This window comes from Gorilla gorilla, chromosome 10 (assembly GCF_029281585.2).
Source record: "Gorilla gorilla gorilla isolate KB3781 chromosome 10, NHGRI_mGorGor1-v2.1_pri, whole genome shotgun sequence".
NCBI lineage: Eukaryota > Metazoa > Chordata > Mammalia > Primates > Hominidae > Gorilla > Gorilla gorilla.
Window position 1 is genome coordinate 93,364,946 of NC_073234.2, and position 24,084 is coordinate 93,389,029.

Here is a 24,084-nt window from a genome sequence, read left to right on the forward strand (position 1 = left end):
GCTTTTCTTTTTGTTCCCTTTCTTTTTCTTCCATCCTCTTTCCATTCCATTCCCTTCCCAGCCATCCCATCTACTTCCTTTTTCTCTGTCTCCTCTCCTTCCCTGTCTCTCTCTTAATCTATCCATTCCAATTCCCTCCTCCTTTCTGTTTTCACTTTTATTGAAAGTGCCCATCACTAGACATCCTCTTCAGTCCAAATTGAACAGAATAAAAACCATGCTTCCACTACTCTCTTTTCATGTTCTTCCTGTTATCTAGACTCACTGGCTTTAGAAGGTCACTAGCTTGGGGAAGTATTGTATGACTATCAACAAAATGGCTTAAGGACACTTCTTCCCCCAGTTGATAGGTGGTGATTGTATCAGGCCAGCGTTAGTCATACTTGCAGAGCTATTTGTTTCATGCTTATTAGATAGAAACATTTTGGGTTTAGATGCCTAGGAATTTACTTGAACTCTAGTATCATTGGTAGAACTGTAGAAACTGGAGAAGTAATTAAAAATAAAACCATTCAATGTTGTCAGTCTTTGTCCATGAGTCTAATAAAAGACTTCAAAAGCTATTGCTTCCATAAGAAAAGACCTCAGCCGGGCATGGTGGCTCACGCCTGAAATCCCAGCACTTTAGGAGGCCAAGGCAGGTGGATCATTTGAGGTCAGGAGTTCAAGAGCATTATGACCAACATGGTGAAACCCCATCTCTACTAAGTACAAAAATTAGCCGGGCATGGTGGCAAGGGCCTGGTATCAGCTACTTGAGAGGCCGAAGCAGGGGAATCGCTTGAATTCCCGAGATGGAGTTTGCAGTGATCCAAGATGGTGCCACTGAACTCCAGCCTGAGCAAAAGAGTGAGACTCTGTCTAAAAATAAAAATGAAATAAAAAAATAAAAGTCCTCTAGTTTATTCCCCAGATTCCAAATGTGTACTTTCTACATAAGGCAAATTTACCTCAAGTATTCTGAGTACACCCAGAACACCTTGAAATAATTAGGATCCTAATGATCATAGATTTTTTTTTATTTTACTTTAAGTTCTGGGATACATGTGCAGAATGTGCAGGTTTGTTACATAGATGTATACATGCCGTGGTGGTTTGCTGCACCCATCAACCCGTCATCTACATTAGGTATTTCTCCTAATGCTATCCCTCCCCTTGACCCCCCCACCCACCAACAGGCCCCGGTGTGTGATGTTCCCCTTCCTGTGTCCATGTGTTCTCATTGTTCAACTCCCACTTGTGAGTGAGAACATGTGGTGTTCAGTTTTCTGTTCCTGTGTTAGTTTGCAGAGAATGGTTTCTAGTTTCATCCATGTCCCTGCAAAGGACACGAACTCATCCATGTTTATGGCTGCATAGTATTCCATGGTGTATATGTGCCACATTTTCTTTATGCAGTCTATCATTGATGGGCATTTGGGTTGGTTCCAAGTCTTTGCTATTGTGAACAGTGCTGCAATAAACATATGTGTGCATGTGTCTTTATAATAGAATGATTTATAATCCTTTGGTTAAATACTCATTAATGGGATTGCTGGATCAAATGGTATTTCTGGTTCTAGATCCTTGAGGAATTGCCACACTGTCTTCCACAGTGGTTGAACTAATATATACTCCCACCGACAGTGTAAAGGCGTTCCTATTTCTCCACATCCTCTCTAGCATCTGTTGTTTCTTGACTTTTTAATGATCGCCATTCTAACCGGCGTGAGATGGTATCTCATTGTGGTTTTGATTTGCATTTCTCTAATGACCAGTGGATGATGAGCTTTCTTTCATATGTTTGTTGGCTGCATAAATGTCTTCTTTTGAGAGGTGTCTGTTCGTATACTTCACCCACTTTTTGATGGGGTTATTTTTTTCTTGTAAATTTGTTTAAGTTCCTTGTAGATTCTGAATATTAGCCCTTTGTCAGATGGATGGATTGCAAAAATTTTCTCCCATTCTGTAGGTTGCCTGTTCACTCTGATGATAGTTTCTTTTGCTGTGAAGAATTTCCTTAGTTTAATTAGATCCCATTTGTCAATTTTGGCTTTTGTTGCCATTGCTTTTGGTGTTTTAGTCATGAAGTCTTTGCCCATGCCTATGTCCTGAATGGTATTGCCTAGGTTTTCTTCTAGAGTTTTTATGGTTTTAGGTCTTTGGTTTAAGTCTTTAATCCATCTTGAGTTAATTTTTGTGTAAAGTGTAAGGAAGGGATCCAGTTTCAGTTATCTGCATGTGGCTAGCCAGTTTTCCCAGCACCATTTGTTAAATAGGGAATCCTTTCCCCATTGCTTGTGTGTGTCAGGTTTGTCAAAGATCAGATGGTTGTAGATGTGTGGTGTTATTTCTGAGGGCTCTGTTCTGTTTCATTGGTCTATATATCTGTTTTGGTGCCAGTACCATGCTGTTTTGATTACTGTGGCCCTGGAGTATACTTTGAAGTCAGGTAGCATGATGCTTCCAGCTTTGTTCTTTTTCTTTAGGATTATCTTGGCTATACGGGCTCTTTTTTGGTTCCATATGAAATTTAAAGTAGTTTTTTCTAACTCTATGAATAAAGTCAATGGTAGCTTTATGGGGATAGCATTGAATCTCTAAATTACTTTGGACAGTATGACCATTTTCATGATATTGATTCTTCCTATCCATGAGCATGGAATGTTTTTTCGTTTGTTTGTGTCCTCTCTTATTTCCTGGAGCAGTGGTTTGTAGTTCTTTTTGAAGAGGTCCTTCACATACCTTTAAGTTGTATTCCTAAGCATTTTATTCTCTTTGTAGCAATTGTGAATGGGAGTTTATTCATGATTTGGCTCTCTGTTTGTCTGTTATTGGTGTATAGGAATGCTTGTGATTTTCGCATGTTGATTTTGTATCCTGAGACGTTGCTAAATTCGCTTATCAGCTTAAGGAGTTTTTGGCTGAGAAGATGGGGTTTTCTAAATATAAAATCATGTCATCTGCAAACAGAGACAATTTGACTTCCTCTCTTCCTATCTGAATGCACTTTATTTCTTTCTCTTGCCTGATTACCCTTGCCAAAACTTCCAATACTATGTTGAATAGGAGTGGTGATGGAGGGCATCCTTGTCTTGTGCAGATTTTCGAAGGGAATGCTTCCAGCTTTTGCCCATTTAGTATGATATTGGCTGTGTGTCTGTCATAAATAGCCCTTATGATTTTGAGATACATTCCATCAATATCTAGTAATTGAGAGTTCTTAGCATGAAAGGGTGTTGAATTTTATCGAAGGCCTTTTCTGCATCTATTGAGATAATCATGTGGTTTTTGCAATTGGTTCTCTTTATGTGATGGATTACGTTTATTGATTTGCATACGTTGAACCAGCCTTGCATCCCAGCAATGAATCCAACTTGATCGTGGTGGATAAGCTTTTTTTTTTGTTGAGGCAGAGTCTTGCTCCATCACACCGGCTGGAGTGCAGTGGCACAGTCTCGGCTCACTGCAACCTCCACCTCCTAAGTACAAGCGATTCTCCTGCCTCAGCCTCCCGAGTAGCTGGGGCTACAGGTGTGTGCCACCATACCCAGCTAATTTTGTATTTTTAGTAGAGATGGGGTTTCACCATGTTGGCCAGGATTGTCTTGAACTCCTGACCTCGTGATCCACCCACCTCAGCCTCCCAAAGTGCTGGGATTACAGGCATGAGCCACCGCACCTGGCCAGTGGATAAGCTTTTTGATGTTCTGCTGGATTCAGTTTGCCAGTATGTGATTGTTGATTTTTGCATCGATGTTCATCAGGGGTATTGGCCTGGAATTTTCTTTTTCTGTTGTGTCTTTGCCAGGTTTTGGTATCAGGATGATGCTGGCCTCATAAAATGAGTTAGGGAGGTGTCCCTCTTTTTCTATTGATTGGAATAGTCTCAGAAGGAGTGGTACCAGCTCCTCTTTGTAGCTCTGTTAGAATTCGACTGTGAATCCGTCTGGTCCTGGGCATTTTTTTGGTTGGTAGGCTATTAATTACTGCCTCAATTTCAGAACTTGTTATTGGTCTATTCAGGGATTCGACTTCTTCCTGGTTTAGTCTTGGGAGGGTGTACGTGTCCAGGAATTTATCCATTTCTCCTAGATTTTCTAGTTTATTTGCATAGTAGTGTTTATAGTATTTTTTGACGGTAGTTTGTATTTCTGTGGGATCAGTGGTGATATCCCCTTTATCATTTTTTATTACATCTATTTGATTCTTCTCTATTTTCTTCTTTATTGGTCTGGCTAGCAGTCTATCTATTTTGTTAATCTTTTCAAAAACCAGCTATGGATTTATTGATTTTTTGAAGGGTTTTTCATGTCTCTATCTCCTTCAGTTCTGCTCTGATCTTAGTTATTTCTTGCCTTCTGCTAGCTTTTGAATTTGTTTGCTCTTGCTTCTCTAGTTCTTTTAATTGTGATGTTAGGGTGTTGATCTTTAGATATTTCCTGCTTTCTCCTGTGGGCATTTAGTGCTATGAATTTCCCTCTGAACACAGCTTTAGCTGTGTCCCAGACATTCTGGTATGTAGTTTCTTTATTCTCATTGGTTTCAAATAACTTATTGATTTCTGCCTTAATTTCGTTATTTACCCAGTGGTCATTCAGGAGCAGGTTGTTCAGTTTCTATGTAGTTGTGCAGTTTTAAGTCAGTTTCTTAACCCTAAGTTCTAATTTGATTGCACTGTGGTCTGAGAGACTATTTGTTAGGATTTCCATTCTTTTGCATTTGCTGAAGAGTGTTTTACTTCCAATTATGTGATCAGTTTTAGAATAAGTGTGATGTGGTTCTGAGAAGAACGTATATTCTGTTTATTTGGGGTGGAGAGTTCTGTAGATGTCTATTAGGTCTGCTTGGTCCAGAGTTGAGTTCAAGTCCTGAATATCTTTGTTAATTTTCTGTCTCATTGATCTGTCTCATACTGACAGTGGGGTGTTAAAGTCTCCCACTATTATTGTGTGGGAGTCCAAGTCTCTTTGTAGGTCTCTAAGAACTTGCTTTATGAATCTGGGTGCTATTGTTTTGGGTGCATATATATTTAGGATAGTTAGCTTTTCTTGTTGCATTGATCCCTTTACCATTATGCAATGTCCTTCTTTGTCTTTTTTTTATATTTGTTGGTTTAAAGTCTGTTTTATCAGAGTCTAGAATTGTAACCCCTGCTTTTATTTGCTTTCCATTTGCTTGGTAAATATTCCTCCATCCCTTTATTTTGAGCCTATGTGAGTCTTTGCACATGAAGCTTATGAAGCTTAGTTTGGCTGGATATGAAATTCTGGGTTGAAAATTCTCTGCTTTAAGAATGTTGAGGCCGGGTGCGGTGGCTCACGCTTGTAATCCCAGCACTTTGAGAGGCCGAGGCAGGCGGATCATGAGGTCAGGAGATTGAGACCGTCCTGGCTAACACGGTGAAACCCCATCTCTACTAAAAATACAAAAAATTAGCCGGGCCTGGCGACGGGCACCTGTAGTCCCAGCTACTCAGGAGGCTGAGGCAGGAGAATGGTGTGAACCCGGGAGGCGGAGCTTGCAGTGAGCCAAGATTGTGCCACTGCACTCCAGCCTGGGTGACAGAGCAAGACTCTGTCTCAAACAAAACAAAACAAAACAAAACAAAAAAATGAACGTTGAATATTGGCCGTCACTCCCTCTGGCTTTTAGGATTTCTGCAGAGAGATCCACTGTTAGTCTGATGGGCTTACCTTTGTGGGTAATCAGCCTTTCTCTCTGGCTGCCCTTAACATTTTTTCCTGCATTTCAACTTTGATGAATCTGACAATTACGTGTCTTGGGGTTGCTCTTCTCAAAGAGTATCTTTGTGTTGTTCCCTGTATTTCCTGAATTTGAATGTTGGCCTGTCTTGCTAGGCTGGGCAAGTTCTCCTGGATAATATCCTGAAGAGTGTTTTCCAACTTGGTTCCATTCTTTCTGTCACTTTCAGGTATACCAATCAAACCTAGGTTTGGTCTTTTCACATAGTCCCATATTTCTTGGAGGCTTTGTTTGTTCCTTTTCATTCTTTTTTCTCTAATCTTGTCTTTATGCTTTATTTCAGTAAGTTCATCTTCAATCTCGGATATCCTTTCTTCCCCTCGATCTATTTAGCTATTTCTACTTATGTATGCTTCATGAAGATTTCGTGGTATGTTTTTCAGCTCCATCAGGTCATTTGTGTTCTTCTCTACTAAACTGGTTATTCTAGTTAATAATTCCTCTAACCTTTTTTCAAGGTTCTTAGCTTCCTTTCATTGGGTTAGAACATTCTCCTTTAGCTTGGAGGAGTTTGTTATTACCCACCTTCTAAAGTCTACTTCTGTAAATTCGTCAGACCCATACTCTGTCCAGTTCTGTTCCCTTGCTGGTGAAGAGTTGTGATCCTTTGGAGGAGAAGAGGCATTCTTGTTTTTGGAATTTTCAGCCTTTTTGCACTGTTTTTTTTCTCATCTTTGTGGACTTACCTACCTTTGGTCTCTGATGTTTGTGACCTTCAAACGGGGTTTTTGTGTGAATGTCTTTTTTGTGGACATTGATGCTATTCCTTTCTGTTTGTTAGTTTTCCTTCTAACAGTCAGGCCCCTCTGCTGCAGGTCTTCTGGAGTTTGCTGGAGGTTCACTCCAGATCCTGTTTTCCTGGGTGTTACCAGCAAAGGCTGCAGAACAGCAAAGATTGCTGCCTCTTCCTTCCTCTGGAAGCTTCATCCCAGAGGGGCACTTGCCAGATGCCTGCTAGAGCTCTCCTGTATGAGGAGTCTATCAACACCTGCTGGGAGGTGTCTCCTCGTCAGGAGGCACGGGGGTCAGGGACCCACTTGAGGAGGCTGTCTGTCCCTTAGCGGAGCTAGAACACTGTGCTGGGAGATCCGCTGCTCTCTTCAGAGCTGGCAGGCAAGAATGTTTTAGTCTGCTGAGCCTGCGCCCACAGCCGCCCCTTCCCCCAGGTGCTCTGTCCCAGGGAGATGAGAGTTTTATCTGTAAGCCCCTGACTGGGGATGCTACCTTTCTTTCAGATATGCCCCGCCCAGAGAGGAGGAATCTAGAGAGGCAGTCTGGCTACAGCAGCTTTGCCAAGCTGCAGTGGGCTCTGCCCGGTCCAAAATTCCCAGCGGGTTTGTTTACATTGTGAGGGGAAAAGCACCTACTCAAGCCTCAGTTATGGCAGTTGCCCCTCCCCCCACCAAGCTCCAGGGTCCCAGGTGTCCTTCAGACTGCTGTGCTGGCAATGAGAATTTCAAGCCAGTGCATCTTAGCTTGCTGGGCTCCATGGGGGTGGGATCCACTGAGCTGGACCACTTAGCTCCCTGGCTTCAGCCCCCTTTCCAGGTGAGTGGATGGTTCTGTCTCACTGGCATTCCAGGTGCTACTGGGGTATGAAAAAAAAACTCCTGCAGCTAGCTTGGTGTCTGTCCAAACGGCTGCCCAGTTTTGTGCTTGAAACTCAGGCCCTTGGTGGTGTGGACACCCAATGGAATCTCCTGGTGTGCAGGTTGTGAAGACTGTGGGAAAAGCATAGTATCTGGGCTGGATAGCTCTGTCCTTCAAGGCACAGTCCCTCACAACTTCCCTTGGCTAGGGGAGGGAGTTCCCCAACCCTTTGCACTTCCCAGGTGAGGCAACACCCCACCCTGCTTCTGCTCACCCTCTGTGGGCTGCACCCACTGTCTAATCAGTCACTGTGAGATGAGCCTGGTACCTCAGTTGGAAATGCAGAAATCACCTGCCTTCTGTGTTGATCTCACTGGGAGCAGCAGACTGGAGCTGTTCCTATTCAGCCATCTTTCTCAGGTCATAATCATAGATTTTTAATTAATCCCAGCAACATGGATTAGTAAACAGCATATTTCCAAGTGATTTTTTATTTTAAGGTCAAACCTACAAAATATTATAGTGTTATCACCACTTAAAAGTATTACTTGTGATACTATGTTTGTCTCTATTCACATTTTATTTGTAGAAAGAATTATAATTTGTAGATAATAATAGTTATTTGAAATGTATTACATATCCTTTTACTTTTAAGAAGAGGTGACTTAGTTATCTAGGTATACAATTATTTTGAGGATAGTAAATGTCATGAATAGCAAATTTATCATGTTGCTTTCCTAGGTGAAGACCCTGAAACAAGAAGAATGAGAACAGTTAAAAACATAGCAGACTTGAGGCAGAATTTAGAAGAGACTATGTCCAGTCTTCGTGGGACTCAGATAAGCCACAGGTTTTTTTCAATTTTGCATATATTTGAGCCAATAAAGAAAAAATAATTACAAACATTTAACTTTTCTTATAATGACAAAGATGGGATTTCAGTTTCCCCTTACTATTTTCTCCCTTGTTTTATATCAAATTGATTGGTAATTATCCTTAAACTGAGAATTCACAGTATATCCCTATTTATCTTTTATCTCTATCTCTATCTGCTATCTATGTCTTTTTCAGTATAATTTCCAGTACTGCAACTACCACCATCACTGTTAAGTGGATTTGTAATACCTGTCCTAGAAAACAGTGGCACAAGTTGCACTTGAAATGCATCTGGGCAGGGTGGTAGGGAGACATTCAAACATAATTGTAGTTAACTTTCAGAATAGGTCTGGGAAGGTTACAGTGAGTTAAGGATTTGTTGAAAATGTAAAACAATATGTTGTTTTACCCAAGGTGTACTGATGGCCTTTCTTTTGAAAACAAACAAAAAGCTATAAAATGTATGCCCCTTTCCACAGTTTGACCTCAAAATGAATATAGAGTTTAGCTTTCAGGAAGATGACGTGTTTATAAGAGATGACCCTCAACTCCAGCCTTTTCTGTCTTCATGCATTCTAGGTTATGGCCCTAAGTGAACCAGAGTATAGTTATTTCTCCATTTTATTTGACAGCACCCTGGAGACAACATTTGACAGCACTGTGACAACAGAAGTGAATGGAAGGACCATACCCAACTTGACAAGTCGACCCACCCCCATGACCTGGAGGTTGGGCCAGGCATGTCCGCGACTTCAGGCGGGAGATGCTCCCTCCCTAGGTGCTGGCTATCCTCGCAGCGGTACCAGTCGATTCATCCACACAGACCCCTCGAGGTTCATGTATACCACGCCTCTCCGTCGAGCTGCTGTCTCTAGGCTGGGAAACATGTCACAGATTGACATGAGTGAGAAAGCAAGCAGTGACCTGGACATGTCTTCTGAAGTCGATGTGGGTGGATATATGAGTGATGGTGATATCCTTGGGAAAAGTCTCAGGACTGATGACATCAACAGTGGGTAAGTGACCCTGTTCTCCATCAGCATTGTGTGAAGAGGGGAGATGGTCTACTAGAATGCATTCACTATAAACAAATGTGTAAGTTTGCCCAGAAAGTCATGAGAACATATGAGATATCTGAGGTTATTCAGTGTTGAAGGGCCCTTCCTCTGCTCATTCATGGAGAGTAAAGAATCCAAGATTTCTATAAATTCATTATAAGCCACTAAGTTTTTCTGTTGTTGAGAGAAACACATGTGGCTTCTGTTTTTCAGAGTGATTTTCACATGCTTCTTAAGTAACAGATTTTGTAGTTAAGGACGTGGGAAGGAGACAGGAGGAGTTTTGCTGATTTGCTTGATTTTTTTTTCTTTTTTAGCTTGTTAGAAGCTGCCTGTAACTGCTTTGAGAAACAAATATTTTCTTACTGTCTTCAATTATGCATCTCCAATTTAACTTTAGGGAAAAATCACTTTGGAGTTGAAAGTTTCACTCTATTCATTTTCTTTTGATGGTATCAGATTTCAATACATCTCAGACCCTGTTTTTCTTCTGTGTCCTATTACATTCCAAAACATGTTGTGATTGTAAAACTCTTAGAGTATATTAACAATCTGGGATATTTGGCATAATCAGAGAATAGGCCCAAAGGGAGGCAATAGGATATTCTATTAATAATTGTAATTGCCATTTTTAGCATTTCCTGTTATGTACTATGCTCTTGTTAAGTGCTTTGAAGATATTGTTTTACTTTTCCTTCCCACCACCAGCAATGTTTATGAGGTAGATGTTTTCATACATGTTCTATGGATAAGGGAACTGAGTCTAATTGACCCCGGCTGGGAACTAACGCTAGGGAAACGGCAGACCTGCATTAGAACTCAGCTATGTCTGACTTCAAACACAGGCTCAGTAATATGTGGAAAAGCTTCCCAATTAACTTTGTCTATAAACTTTGTGTGAGTCTGGATTTTGACTTACTGTTTGTCTTTATGCATCTGAGAGGACCCATGTAGGAAATAATTCTATATAAGTGACCCTTCCTGACTTCATTCATGAAAAGCTTATGTTTGAATGGTGACACGACCTAAAAAAGAGTACAAAATAGCTTTTGATTAGATTTATAGCTTTGCTCTGATATCCTAATACCTACTAGTCCATTCCTGGTATCCACCCTACCTGACTTTCTAAAAATTTAGAATTATAGAGACTAATTATGATTAATTAAGATAGGTTGTTGTTCAGTTGCCACTGGATTCAGAGTGCCTAGTTTGAATCTCTCCCATTCACTATCTGTGGACCCCTTAGGAACCTAACGTATCCAAATTAGTTTTTGTCATCTAGAATAAGGATAAAATTGTACCATCTTCATGAAGTTGTTAGGATCATCCACAAATTTTAGTTTGCACAATGCTTGGCATGATACAAGCACTCAATAAATTTATCATCTTCCTCTTTATCATCACTATTACATTTATTATCATTAATAACCATACCAATTTTTGGTTGTTGTTAGTTATAATTATCATTTTTGTATGTATTTAACATAGCCTAGGAGGCAATGCCCAGTTCAGAAAACATAATGGCAAAGCAAGAGTGTCTAAGGCACACTCTTTCTCCCATCTGTCTCTTCTTTCTTCTCCATTCTTTCCACTCTATCCCCTCTTCTCTTTTTTTCTCAATCTCCTTACATGTGGACATATGTGTGAATTCAATTTTATAATCACGATTCAAGTATATTTATATGGCTAATTATATACATAAGTATACCCATATAATATATATAAAGATATATATATATATACCAAGGCTGGGCTTTCTTCTCCATTCTTTCCACTCTATCCCCTCTTCTCTTTTTTTCTCAATCTCCTTACATGTGGACATATGTGTGAATTCAATTTTATAATCACGATTCAAGTATATTTATATGGCTAATTATATACATAAGTATACCCATATAATATATATAAAGATATATATATATATACCAAGGCTGGGCACGGTGGCTCATGCCTGTAATCCCAGCACTTTGGGAAGCCAAGGCAGATGGATCACCTGAGGTCAGGAGTTCAAGACCAGCCTGTCCAACATGGCAAAATCCCATCTCTACTAAAAAAGTTAGCCAGGCATGGTGGCGTGTACCTGTATTCCCAGCTACTTGGGAGGCTGAGGCAGGAGAACCACCTGAAACAGGGAGGCAGAAGTTGCAGTGAGCTGAGATTGCACCACTGCACCACTCCAGCCTGGGTGACAGAGTGAGACTCCATCTAAAAATATATATATATATAAACTATAAATATATATGTATGTATGTATGTATATGTGTTTATGTATGTATATGTATGTATATATACCTATGTGCACTCAATATCATTATTTATGGTACTTCTCTTCTATGAAGTCACCACAAACACTGCATTAGTGAATACTGAACTATTACCCCTAGTAGAGATATGGGTTTTGGTTCCTGTGAGCATTTGGCCACAATATTTTTGTCAACTGATCAATACATAAACTTGCTTTACGTGCATCTCTCTTTAAAGACACCTTATTTAATACATGCTATTGATTCATTCACATGGAACTCACATCCAACAGCACTATAACTAAGGCCGGAATGAAGCTTATCTAGTGCATATTTTCTCTGTGAGATGCATTGAAGACTTCTTGCAATTAGGAACATAATATGACACTTCAGCACCAAGTTTGGGGGCCACTTTAAACAGCACAATTCTCAGCATAGAAACACAAAAAATGTGGAAAACATGACACTAAATAGGCCATAGAAGAACATTTGTTGTGATATTAGAGCTGATACAAGAATGCAGAGTATCACTTTATTTAGCCTTAGCTGGAAACGTCTGAGACTCATTTTTTTTCACGGTTCTGTTCATATCCATGAATGGCTGTGAAAGTGCTATGAGTTTAGATTTTGTGGCTACATATAAATTTTAGCAAGTAGGCAACTTCACAAATATAGAATTTGTGAATAATGATGATTGACTATATATACTCACACTCATGTAGAATGTTTATCTGGAGAGTGACAGCATATCTTGGGAGCAGTTTGAATAAGAAATCAAGGGACATCTACAGTGCAATATGTTGGGAATTTCAAAAGGCTTATAGAGATAAAAATTGAGCTAAGAGTTCAGAATGAGGAGAAAGTACTAAACCCTCACGTGAAATAGAAAGGAGTGAATAAGAAAAAGAAACATTTTAGTTCTTTTTTCTGATTTAAAAGCTATAGACAAAGGAAATATATTTAAAATACATATATAAGAAAAGTACAAACATAGAAGGTACAAATTATTCAGTAAACTTGCATAAAATGTAATTTTCAGAATCAAAGTGACAGTGGATTAGATGATATTGATGATTTTTCTCTTAACTGAGAGTCATGGAACATGAATATTTAAAGATAATGTTTTAGAGATAGGCATTATTTTGACAGACCTTAACATCATTATGCTAAGAAGTTTAAACTACATTATAAGCTATGTAAAATACTATATCTTAGAGATTACTAAACAGTCATAGAACATGGCATGAGGATGGTGATGGCTTTTGAAGGCCACTTTATGGGAAATATGCAAAGTGAATTCAGGGGAGAAACTCGGGGGTTCAATTTCAGGAACTAGTGCAAGAGCTCTGGCTCAAGCTCATAAGATTAGAAATATGGTAGTGGCATTTGTAGGGATAAAATTAGGAAAATAATTGATATGGGAAGCACTGCAAAGGAAAAGTTTATAGAACCAGAGATGGACTACCCATGAGGGCATAAGGCAGACAAGAATTAAGATACCTACATCATAAGCACAGGAGATGGAAAATTATACCGTTAGAGAAAATCGGCAGAGCGAGAAAGAGAGAGAGCGAGAGAGAGAGGATTTTTTAATGAGAAAGCAGAGAGAGATGATGAATTTAGAGTTAGAGATGTAGAGCTGGAGACGGTGAGATATGAAGATTGTTTGTCCAGGATAGAGATCTATTGTATTTCATCTCAATAAAAGAGAGCGGGAATTGTGGGAGGCATTAAGGCTCCTGGGAAAAGAATATGGAAAGAACAGGGATCATAAACTGAATTATGTATATCTGTATGTATACATGTATATGTCTATTAAAAATATTTATCGAGTTCATCCTACGTGTCAAGCAACATTCCAGGCGCTGTGCATTCAGTAGTGAATAATATAGACATAGTACGTGCCCACATGTGACTCACATGATGGTGTTTTCATATTTTTGTAGCAGTCCAGTTATTCAGTAAATTAATTGTAATATGCACACATATGTGTATATATACATATATATACACACAGAGAAGTATTCTTAAATAGTTGTTTCAAATGTTTTTTAACAACTGAATTCTGCATATAATAATATATGTTACAGGCATATTATACTCAGGAGCATTTTATATTTTGCAAGAATACATGCAATATATGCAAGAATACATGCATAATATGTTAACTATATTAGTTAACATTAATTTCGAAAACAGAGAAATCTCAAAATCTCAGTAACTTAACACAAAGAAGCTAATTTGTTCTTCACATAAAACCCTCGCTGATGTTTCTGATCTTCACTTGGGGAATGCACTCCATGTAGTCATTCAGGGAATAAGATGGATGGTAATTCTGTTGTTACCCAGCCAGATTTCCGGTGTTACCCTAGGCATTGATATTCAACAGGCAAATGGCAAAAGAGGGGAAGAACCAGGGTGTGAGAAGATTTTGTATGTATCAGGCCTGGAAGTCATGCATATGAGTTCTGCCTGCATTCATTTGTCTAGAACAGCTGCATGACCACATCTGACTGTAAAAGAGACTAGGTTATATGGTTCAGCTGTGTGCCCAGGAGGAGAGGGAAATTGGTTTGATGACATCTGGCTAGTCTCTGCTGAGGTCACTAATTTTTTAAAAAATGCTGTTATAGACTTTGTCCTTCTTATTTGTTTCTGCTTCATTTAAAACATGATTCAGACTTCTTGTTTCCTCTATTTTTGTTCCCTAACATCTTTCAAAAAAGTCTTGGATAGTCTCACAAATGAGTCCATTTAAATATGCATTGATGGTCTACATGTCTTATGTTGACAAGTAAAAATACCTCAAATCCTACATGAAACTTCCCCTGTTTACTCACATACATTTGTTCTTTCCTATGTTAGAGTACAAGACACTGAAATTTAAGTCATGACTCAGTTCTCTTAACTGTGCGGAAGATGCTAAGATCTGATCAGCAGATGATAAGGCTGGTCTTAGCTCAAGGGTGATTGTGCGAGGATACCCAGGATGTGCTGGACTTATTGCTCATCAGCTTATGCAGTGTGCCCTTGTTGGCTTACGTAGGAGGCAGCCCCAAAATCTCAGCCTAGAATTAAAACGTGAGAAGACAAGAGGGCTGGAGATATCCCAGGAAAAGTTTAATTTGATGTCATTTCTTTAAGAAAAGGGGGCTTAGAAGTATTTATGCTGGCCGGGTATGGTGGCTCATGCCTGTAATCCCAGCACTTTGGGAGGCTGAGGCAGATGGATCACCTTAAGTCAGGAGTTCGAGAGCAGCTTGGCAAACATGGTGAAACCTCATCTCTACTAAAAATACAAAAATTAGCTGGGCATGGTGGTGCACACCAGTAATCCCAGCTACTTGGTAAGCTGAGGCAGGAGAATTGCTTGAACCCAGGAAGCAGAGGTTGCAGTGAGCCGAGATCTCACCACTGCACCCCAGCCTGGGTAACGGAGTGAGACTCTATCTCAAAAAAAAAAAAAAAAAATATTTATGCGACGAGCCATGAAGAAGTTGAATCATAAATTTAACTCTCTTTTCAAAATGTTTAAAAATATGTTTTAAAGATTAAAGGAACAAAAGGCTCAATAAGGTAGTAATGAATGAAGATGTTTAATTTAGGATTTTCCCATGTAACCACGAAGAACGTCATGAAGTCATTTAAATGGGAATAAAGTTTCATTTTTTCCATGTACTCTAGGTGTAACTCAGAAAGTTAGTTAACCAGCATTCTGAGAATTCAAAATTTCTTGAAGCATGCGAAGGCTTATCTCTTTCTCCTCTTTTTGAATTTACTTTAAACACTGGGGGATATGAATCTGTCAGTAATTAGGAATTAGTCAGAGAAAGGCCTCTTACTCATAATGAACCTCTTTGAAAAGTCTCTATTTATGAAGTTAAAAACACCCTGGAAAATTGGGATAAAAGTTACATATTTTAATTGAGTGGAAATTGAAGTTATCTTCAGGTGTCACAGTAATAAATAGTTGGGCCAAGAATATAACCTAAAATTCTACTTTAAGTCACATGACCAAACACACAGTAATCTAAGAATTCTGTGGAGTAAAAATTAAAAATAAGGCACAGAAGTGAGAGATAGATATACTTTAATCCTGCTTCTGCCTTGATCCTCCCTCAATTCTCATTTAGTAAACTTTGTGATGACTGAAGTATGCATAACAGTGTGCAGAAGGTCAGAGTTACTTGAGCTGTGTTAAAAAGATCCATCTTTTGCACCAGAGATTCCTAATCTTAATGCTTCCTCTAATTTCATATTCAAGATATGAGCTATTTTAGTGACTCTAGAAACTCTAATGCATAAAATAGCTAGTATTTTTAAAGATAGTCAGTATTTATATGTTACTTACAATGTGCTAGACAATGCTGTATGCATGTTATATATATATAAACTCACTGGTAGCTCACCATCACTGCAAGAAGTGAGCATATCATTGCTGTTTCCATTTTACAGATGAAGCAATTTAAACATAGCTTGTTTAAGTGACTTACCTGAGCCCACACAGCTAGTAAGTAGCAGCACTGTAGTTGAACCTAAGCGGTCTGGCTCTGGTCTACACTCAACCATCCTTACACACTGACCTTAGGAAACTGTCTGCATGTCTACATGTAAGGGTTTCTCTCCTAGGTGCCTGATTTTTTTTCCAAACAATCATTTAAAAAAGGTTCACAGCAATCATTTGTTATCAGCATGGATTTTGTAGCTAGCACATTTAATGTAAGGGGCATTTTTAAATGTTATCTATGCCACTCTAAAGGAAGATGCTGAACTGGAGTTTCTTTAAGGGAGTGGTGAGGATCACTTTAGATTCTCTGTGTGTGCATGCAATTACAAATTAACTGTGACAGACAGCGGCTGATATGAGATATTAAATATAAAAACATAGAATTCTAGGAAGATGGCTCTATTAGTGTGTTCTCACTCTGCTAATAAAGACATATTTGAGGCTGGGTGATTTATAAGGGAAAGAGGTTTAATTGACTCACAGTTTCACATGGCTGGGGAGGCTTCACAATCATAGTGGAAAATCAAGGGACGTATTACATGGCACACTGCAGGCAAGAGAGCTTGTGCAAGGGAACTCCCATTTATAAAACCATCAGATCTCGTGAGACTTACTACCACGAGAACAATATGGGGAAAACTACCCCTGTTATTCAGTTATCTCTATCTGGCCCCTCCCTTGACACATGGGGATTATTACAATTCAGGGTGAGAGTTGGGTGGGGACACAGCCAGTTGTGACAGTGCAGTGACAGCAGCTGATATGAGGTATTAAATATAAAAACATAGAAGGAAGATGGCAGATATGGTGGAAGTTTAGGTTTTGATCCATTACTCCTATGACCTCTTCAAAAACAGTATTTCAAAAATGAAATTTTCTTTCTTTTAATTTCTTAAGAGTTATATTATCTGCTAGCCTATTCATAATATTAATAACAAAAGAGAAAAATAGGTTCTATGGTAGGCTAGTTACTTGTCGCAGTAACTACTACTAGGAAATATTGATACAAATACTAGGAAATATTGATTTCCTAGTAAACTTGAAAAAATATTTTAATTATCCCTGGTGAGTAGAATGTTTATACAGAATAAAAAACAAGATAATAGAATATATTTGAGTAATTATTGAAAATTGTGGACACCATTTGTTTATTAAGTTAAATTGTACAGTTGAGTTGATTTAGTTTTCTGTGAATTAATTAGACATTTCTTTTCAGGTACATGACAGATGGAGGACTTAACCTATATACTAGAAGTCTGAACCGAATACCAGACACAGCAACTTCCCGGGACATCATCCAGAGAGGGGTTCACGATGTGACAGTGGATGCAGACAGGTAATGCTATCAGCATATATGATGGTGAGGCATGCATGAAGTAATTTTATAAATAAGAAATAAGAGAAAACTCCTATTAAACAGTGTAAATCAAAGGACTTTTTATTTTGATAAATAATTATTTTATTTTGATAAATAATTATTTAGGGTTTTTTTTGTTTGTTCGTTTGTTTTCGTTTTTTGTGTGTGTGTGAGACAGAGTCTTGCTCTGTCACCAGGCTGGAGTGCAATGGTGCAATCTCAGCTCACTGCAACCTCTGCCTCCCGGGTTCAAGTGATTCTCCTGCCTCAGCCTCCCGAGTAGCTGGGACTCCAGGCACGCACCACCATGCCCAGCTAATTTTTGTATTTTTAGTAGAGATGGGGTTTTACCATGTTGGTCAGGATGGTCTCCATCTCTTGACCTTGTGATCCACCTACCTCGGCCTCCCAAAGTACTGGGATTACAGGCATGAGCCTCTGCGCCCGGCTTATTTGGGGATATTTTTAAAACTAGAATGATTTTCTTTACAAGGCCATTTTAGCTCTGTAATACCAAAAATAAATGTATGGCTGGGGAGATTTTTTTTTTTAATTTCAGGTAACATAGTTGCAAATGTTAATATCTATGAAAGCAAAATTATAAACATAGACTTATTTTCCTTGTTAGAAAGAAACTCTGGTTAATAAATTTCATTCAGTTCAGATATCCTCAGATTTACCTGGAAGCTAATGATATAAAGATTAAAATATATTTCAAATCATCTAGTATAATAAGCTTGATGTTTTTCTTGAAGGTGTTGTAAACATAGAAAAACTCTTACTTTAGGCTTATTTTTGCTTCTTTATTGCCTCAAATTTCTTAAAGATGTGTGTGTGTGTGTGTGTGTGTGTGTCTGTGTGTGTGTGATGAACTAATTATTTTGCTGGAAATTGCTCTGCTGATTTATCAGAATCATCACTGTTTAAGAACATTGCTTTGGTAAGATAATGTTGTAATATACATTTCTGGCCTGATTTTGCTCCCTCTTCACTCAGAATTTTGACTTTGTTGAGCAGGAAGGGATTGCATATTTTCAGAATTATTATATCTAAATACCTAGAGTGGTTGTGTAATTCAGCATTTATGAGAAAGACAAAAGGTTAAGGTGCAATGTACTCACATTCTGAAATAGGAACTGTATACAATTCATTGTGCATTTTTGTACAGTCAACTCCAAAGGCTAGATACCCAGGGAATTCTAATGTTGGTCTTACAGTTTCTCCTTACCCACAGGCTGTTGATATCCTGACTCATAGTGGTTAGAACAGTCTCAGCTCCCACCCTGTCTGTATCCTACTCTCCTAGCCTATATACTCGTGTGTGTGGGTGTGGGTGTGGGTGTGGGTGTGAAGCATGTGTGTGTGTGTGAAGCATCTCCCCACCTGTAATGTAAGTCCATGAGTGCAGAATTTTTGTCATATTCTTTACGTGTTGAGTTTTAACAAATGTTTGTGGAGTGAATGAACAAATTAATGAATATAGGCTATTTATTAATTAGGCAATATAGTCACATAGGCTGGCAATCGCATCTAATTAAATAGAGTGGTAAATGAGTTCTGGAAAGAACTAAGGTACTACAAGGATGTTATGAAAGAGAAAAATGGGTTATGTGAAAAATAGAAGACAGTGATAAGAGGGAAAGAATCCCAAAGTGTGGGCCACATTTTGAAACTAATGACCTATTATTCTATTATTGTTAGCTGAAAGTAGAAAACGTCATGGGAGGGAATATCTGCTAGTTTTTGGTAAAGGATGTTGTGATGGCAGAACCAAGAAATGAACACAAGGTGACTTTGGTTTGGGGACAGTGGGATAATCAACTCTCCTTGCTCCATCAGGGCCCCAGACTGGGCTCTGGCAGAGGAACTCAGAACAACATAAAGACCTAGATAGGTATCTAATAAATTGGGACCTGTGAAAACAGTGCCTCTTAAAGTGTGGTACCTGGACCAGCAGCAGCAGCAGCAGCCATTGAAACTTCACAGAAAGACAGATTCTCAGCTTCATCCAAGACTTACTGAATTAGAATATCTCAAGGTAAGGCCTGGTAATCTGAGCTTTAACTAGCCCTCAAGGTGATTCTTAAGTTCAAGCATCACTATATTAAGTTGAACAAATAGATGCCAGGCCTACAAACACATGTATGCCTAGCATAAATATTTAAACATTAAAAATGACATTTCATAGTTCTTATTTACCCTATTAGCTGTGTTCTGTCAAGATAATGAGAATATTGATATGTTAGAATACACTGATGGCACTAATTTTTAAATTAGATCAAATAATGACTTGTTATACCTGAAATAAATTGGTTCAGCTTGGTAGATGCAGTTTTTGAGAATTATATAAGTCATTTTTAAAAGAATAATTTTAACTTGAGCTGCTTGTATAAATTAAATTGCAATAAGGTCATAGTATAAATCCTCCTATTAGCAGAGATAGAAGGTTTTTAAAAAAATTACAGATAAGTCTGAAGGTCTTTTAAAATCTTATATTCAGGAAGTGACTCGGGATGTATATCATTTTAAAATACATGGTCTTAAATGTTGTAGTTGTATGACTCTTTCAGTTAAAATACTTCCTTCTATGAAAAATTGTTTCAAAAATTTTTCTAAATTCTGTTATCCATTTCAAGTAGGATAGGCAAGAACAGATATAAGATACTACTTTTTTGTTCATGTTTACTAAAAAAAAAAAAAATTACTGTAATTGAGATCATGTAAAAACATGTTTCCTGTCTATTTGTCTTAACCTTTTAATCCTGGCACCTTAAATTTGACATAGTAGGAATTAGAAGACAATTGCAGAAAATGTCAACTGGGGAAATTTTATTCTACTAAAAACTATGTCCATACAACATAGCAAATCACGTTTTAAAGGCCAAAAAGTCTTTCAAAGCAATTTTTCAGATTATTTTCAAAGCATATCTTCTCTCTGCTCCTGCAGCATGCCGTTGATTTTTCTGTTATGCAGTCACATAAGTAATTACATGTTTACATGTCTATTTCACTCATAGAACACGAAACAGTTAAATGTAGAATAATATCCAATCCATCTTTTTATCACCAGTAGCTAGCATACTGTAGGAGGAACTCAATAAATATATCAGATAAATTGTGGAAATAACCATATCAGCTTATAACATATAGAAATGTGAGTTTAAAAAGAAAACAATTATACATATCAAAAAATTTTTATACCATTTTTTTAAAGACCTTTCAGATGTCATACAGTTTGGACTTTTCCAGTGTTTCTTGTATCATGAGACAATAGTAGACATTGTAAGTCAAAAATAGTTTTCTGGGGTTGTGTACATTTGAAAAAACTGAATATCATATCTGTTCTTAGAGAGTAATGATGGATATTAACGTATCAAAGGTACAGAGAAGTCTTAAAGTTCAAAGTAACATCTGCTTAATTGTATTTAATTCAGTGCTCCATGAGCATTTTTATCACTGATTCCCTCCCTTTTTTCTCTTATGATAATAATTAACTTGTTCCTGTAGCATTTTAAGAAACGTTGATTTAGTTGAATGCCTTCACTTCGCCAATATAATAGCAGAAACTCAGAAATATTTATTTACCCAGAATCATGCAGCCAATAGTACAAGGATTCAGGTCTTTTACTTCCTATTTTGTGGTTCCCAACTACTTTTGCCAAAGGTCTTTTAAATAATATGAAACATATTAGTGATTGATTCATTATAGTAAATGGGTAAATGATAAGGCTTGCAATAATTCACTGACAAGAAAGCTTAAAAGTCAAAAGAAAAAAAAAATCCACAGCATTTTTTTTCTTAGTTATTCTTTCTAAAAGCTGTATAAGTGCAAAAGCAGAGTCATAGCACAATGGCAGCCAGCCAGCTAGCTAGGATAGCAATGGACTTGAATTGTTTGTATTGTTATAGTGAAGGCTATAGTTTCCCTTTGGTCAACTTCTGGTTAAAATGTGATGGACATTAGAGAACAATTGAATTCCTCTTACCAGCACATTAAAAAGGCCCCAAAGGAAAAATGAGGACTTTCAGCAGCCATCTGTAGTATATTTTAAATATTTTATTGCTTAAAGATATTGCAGTTCATTTACTTTCCATATCAATCCAACACCAACCCCATTTCTGTATTTACTTGACTAAAAAAAAGATTGCAGAATGGGTATAATCCTTGCAGATATGTTGGAGACTCTCCAGAAACTTCACAGATACATTTATAGCAGGCCGTTAAATATCTGGGTTTTATACATTGTGTTGGGCTATGTTTAAAAGGTACGTTTTTGGGGACTGCAGGATGATTGTGGTTTTGACCTTTATTAACTCCTATTATTGTTCTTACTCTAACTTCTATGCTAACAATCACAAATATTTTATAAACAAATATATGATTACTTCCTAAGTGCCTGTCATCATAATAGCACCTTGGGTAAAAATAAAACAAAACAGTATGGGTGAAAGTTCCTCAGTTTAATGGTAAGAGAGAGTAATGTAAACAAAGGCCCGTCTTAATAGATGTCTATACAATGTGCCTTAGAAGCACCAAAGAGAAACAGTTACCCCTACCTGGGAGTATAAAGGAAAGACTTCAAAACACAGTAAGCATTTAAGCAGGGTCTTAAAGAAAGCATACAACTTTTTGACATCCAGCCTGGGAGAAATCAGAAGGAATGTGGGGAGTGAGAGCATAAAGGCATAGAAGAGTTTGGTGTGAGGAACCAGTAATGGGATTCTGAAGTGCACTGGGAATGTGGACAAGGAGACGAGAGACAAAGGACCCGGGGGCCATACTAGGGTGTTTGGACCTATAGGTGATAAGGAGCTATTTTACTAAGTTTAATTAGTTTTATTTCATTTCAAGGCAAAAGCACATGCTATAATCATTGTATTTTAAAATGAACTCTCATAGCAATGTAAGAATATTGAAGAGGGATGAGATAAAGACAGGTAGAGTGCTTAGAAAGTGACTAAAATAAACTAGATGAGCACCTAACTAAAGAATGGCAGTGGGGAAGGGGGCTGGGGACACCATCTATTTCTAGAGGAACTTGGGTTTTGTCTATGTGTATGATAATCCTTGGCTGTCATAACTAAATACCACAGACTGAGTGGCTTAAACAATAGACATTTAGTTTTTCACAGTTCTGGAGGCTAGAAGTTTATGATCAAGGTGTCAGCAAATTTGTTTTTTGATGAGAACTCTTCCTGACTTCCAGAGAGTGGGTTTCATGCTGTATTCTCACATGGCCTTTCCTCTGTGCTCCTGGAGAGATCTGTCTGTCTGTCTGTCTGTCTGTCTGTCTGTCTGTCTGTCTGTCTGTCTGTCTCTCTGCCTGTCTGTCTATATAGACAGAGGTCTTTGGTGTCCCTCTCTCTTCTTATAAGGGCACCAGTGCTATTAGATTAGGATTCCACCCTTATGTATTAATTTAACCTGAATTACCTCTGTAAAAGTCCTGTTTCCAAATACAGTCACATTGCAGGTTAAAAATTCATATAAATTAGGGGGTGGAGACATAATTCAATTCATAACCCTGTGTAACTCCCAGGTGGATATGTCCTTGGGGATATAAGGTCAGTCACTATATATGTGCTGGATTAAAGTATTAGTATGTATAATAATCATATATATAATCTAGATCGTATATACAAGTGTATACAAAATTAGCTCGTATACAAGCTCTAGATTGTATACATGCATGTTTATATTGTAAATTGCTGCCTTTGGAAATGCATAAATGTGGAAAAGAGAGCCAGGGATTGCCAAACAATTTGATTTTGTTTTTCAAGTGAAGCCAAGAGTCTGGACTCTTATGAGAAGTTTCCCAGTTTTTAAGTATTAGAACTCTCCTAACAGATACGTAAGATCAATAGATACAGTTAAAGACAAAAAACTTTTTCAGTGGGAGAAAAATCTAGAAATTCACAGACAAGTTATATAAAGCAGGAGAGAGTGAAGATTGCACTCATGGTCCTGTAACTGTCCTAGTTCCTTGAAGTTTCTTACCGAGACAGAGCTGGTGATGATACCACCTGTGCAGAGTGAAAATTCCACCAGTCATGAGAAGCCTGCCCAGCAGGTGAGGTAACTGTGGCAAAACTATCTGAGCTCTTTTTGGAGATTTTAATGCAAGACAGCGCAAATCTAAAGTCAGCTTCCCAGCTATAGCATCACTCAGTGGAGCTGGCCTCCTGCCTGCCTGAGGCCGATTATGACAGTAATGAATTAAATTTTGTTTAAACCACTCTGTGACTCTGCACTGTGCAAGCTAGGAACATTTGTATCTCAGATGTACAGTGAGAAAACAAGCCCTGAGAATGAATTCTTAGCATTGAAAGAGTGAATAAAGGAAGAACAACCATTGGAGAGACAGAGAAATCAGCTTTAACACAAAGATCAAAGGACAACCAGGGTTAGCTGATATTTTTTGAAATGGAGAGAAGAGGAAATATGCAATACTATCCAATTCCATGGATAAGTGATGTTTGACAACTGGCAACCAGTTTCTTATCGGTGGCTTTATCAAAGTTAGTTTCAATGAAATACTGAAGGAGCATGCTAGATTATGAAAAGGTGAAGAAGTTAGGAGGTTGAAACGATGAAGGGAGATCTTCAGGAAAGTTGCAGGGAAGGTAAGGAGAAAGATCAGACAGAAGGCAACAAAAGGGACAGGATGAAGATTATTGCTGATTTGCTCTGTTTTGTTTTGGGGAGAA

At 38.2% G+C, this 24,084-nt stretch overlaps 1 protein-coding gene across 6 annotated transcripts in view; it reads left to right on the forward strand.

The window, feature by feature from the left end:
- The window catches only part of NAV3 (neuron navigator 3), an 890,287-nt gene that overhangs the window by 719,120 nt on the left and 147,083 nt on the right, over positions 1-24,084 (forward strand). For all 6 annotated transcript variants that reach the window (XM_055359213.2, XM_063694177.1, XM_063694178.1 and 3 more), the window contains 3 exons: positions 8,077-8,185; positions 8,844-9,227; positions 17,236-17,355. In XM_055359213.2, the coding sequence (XP_055215188.1) occupies positions 8,077-8,185; positions 8,844-9,227; positions 17,236-17,355 (613 nt within the window). The remainder of the gene's footprint in view (positions 1-8,076; positions 8,186-8,843; positions 9,228-17,235; positions 17,356-24,084) is intronic.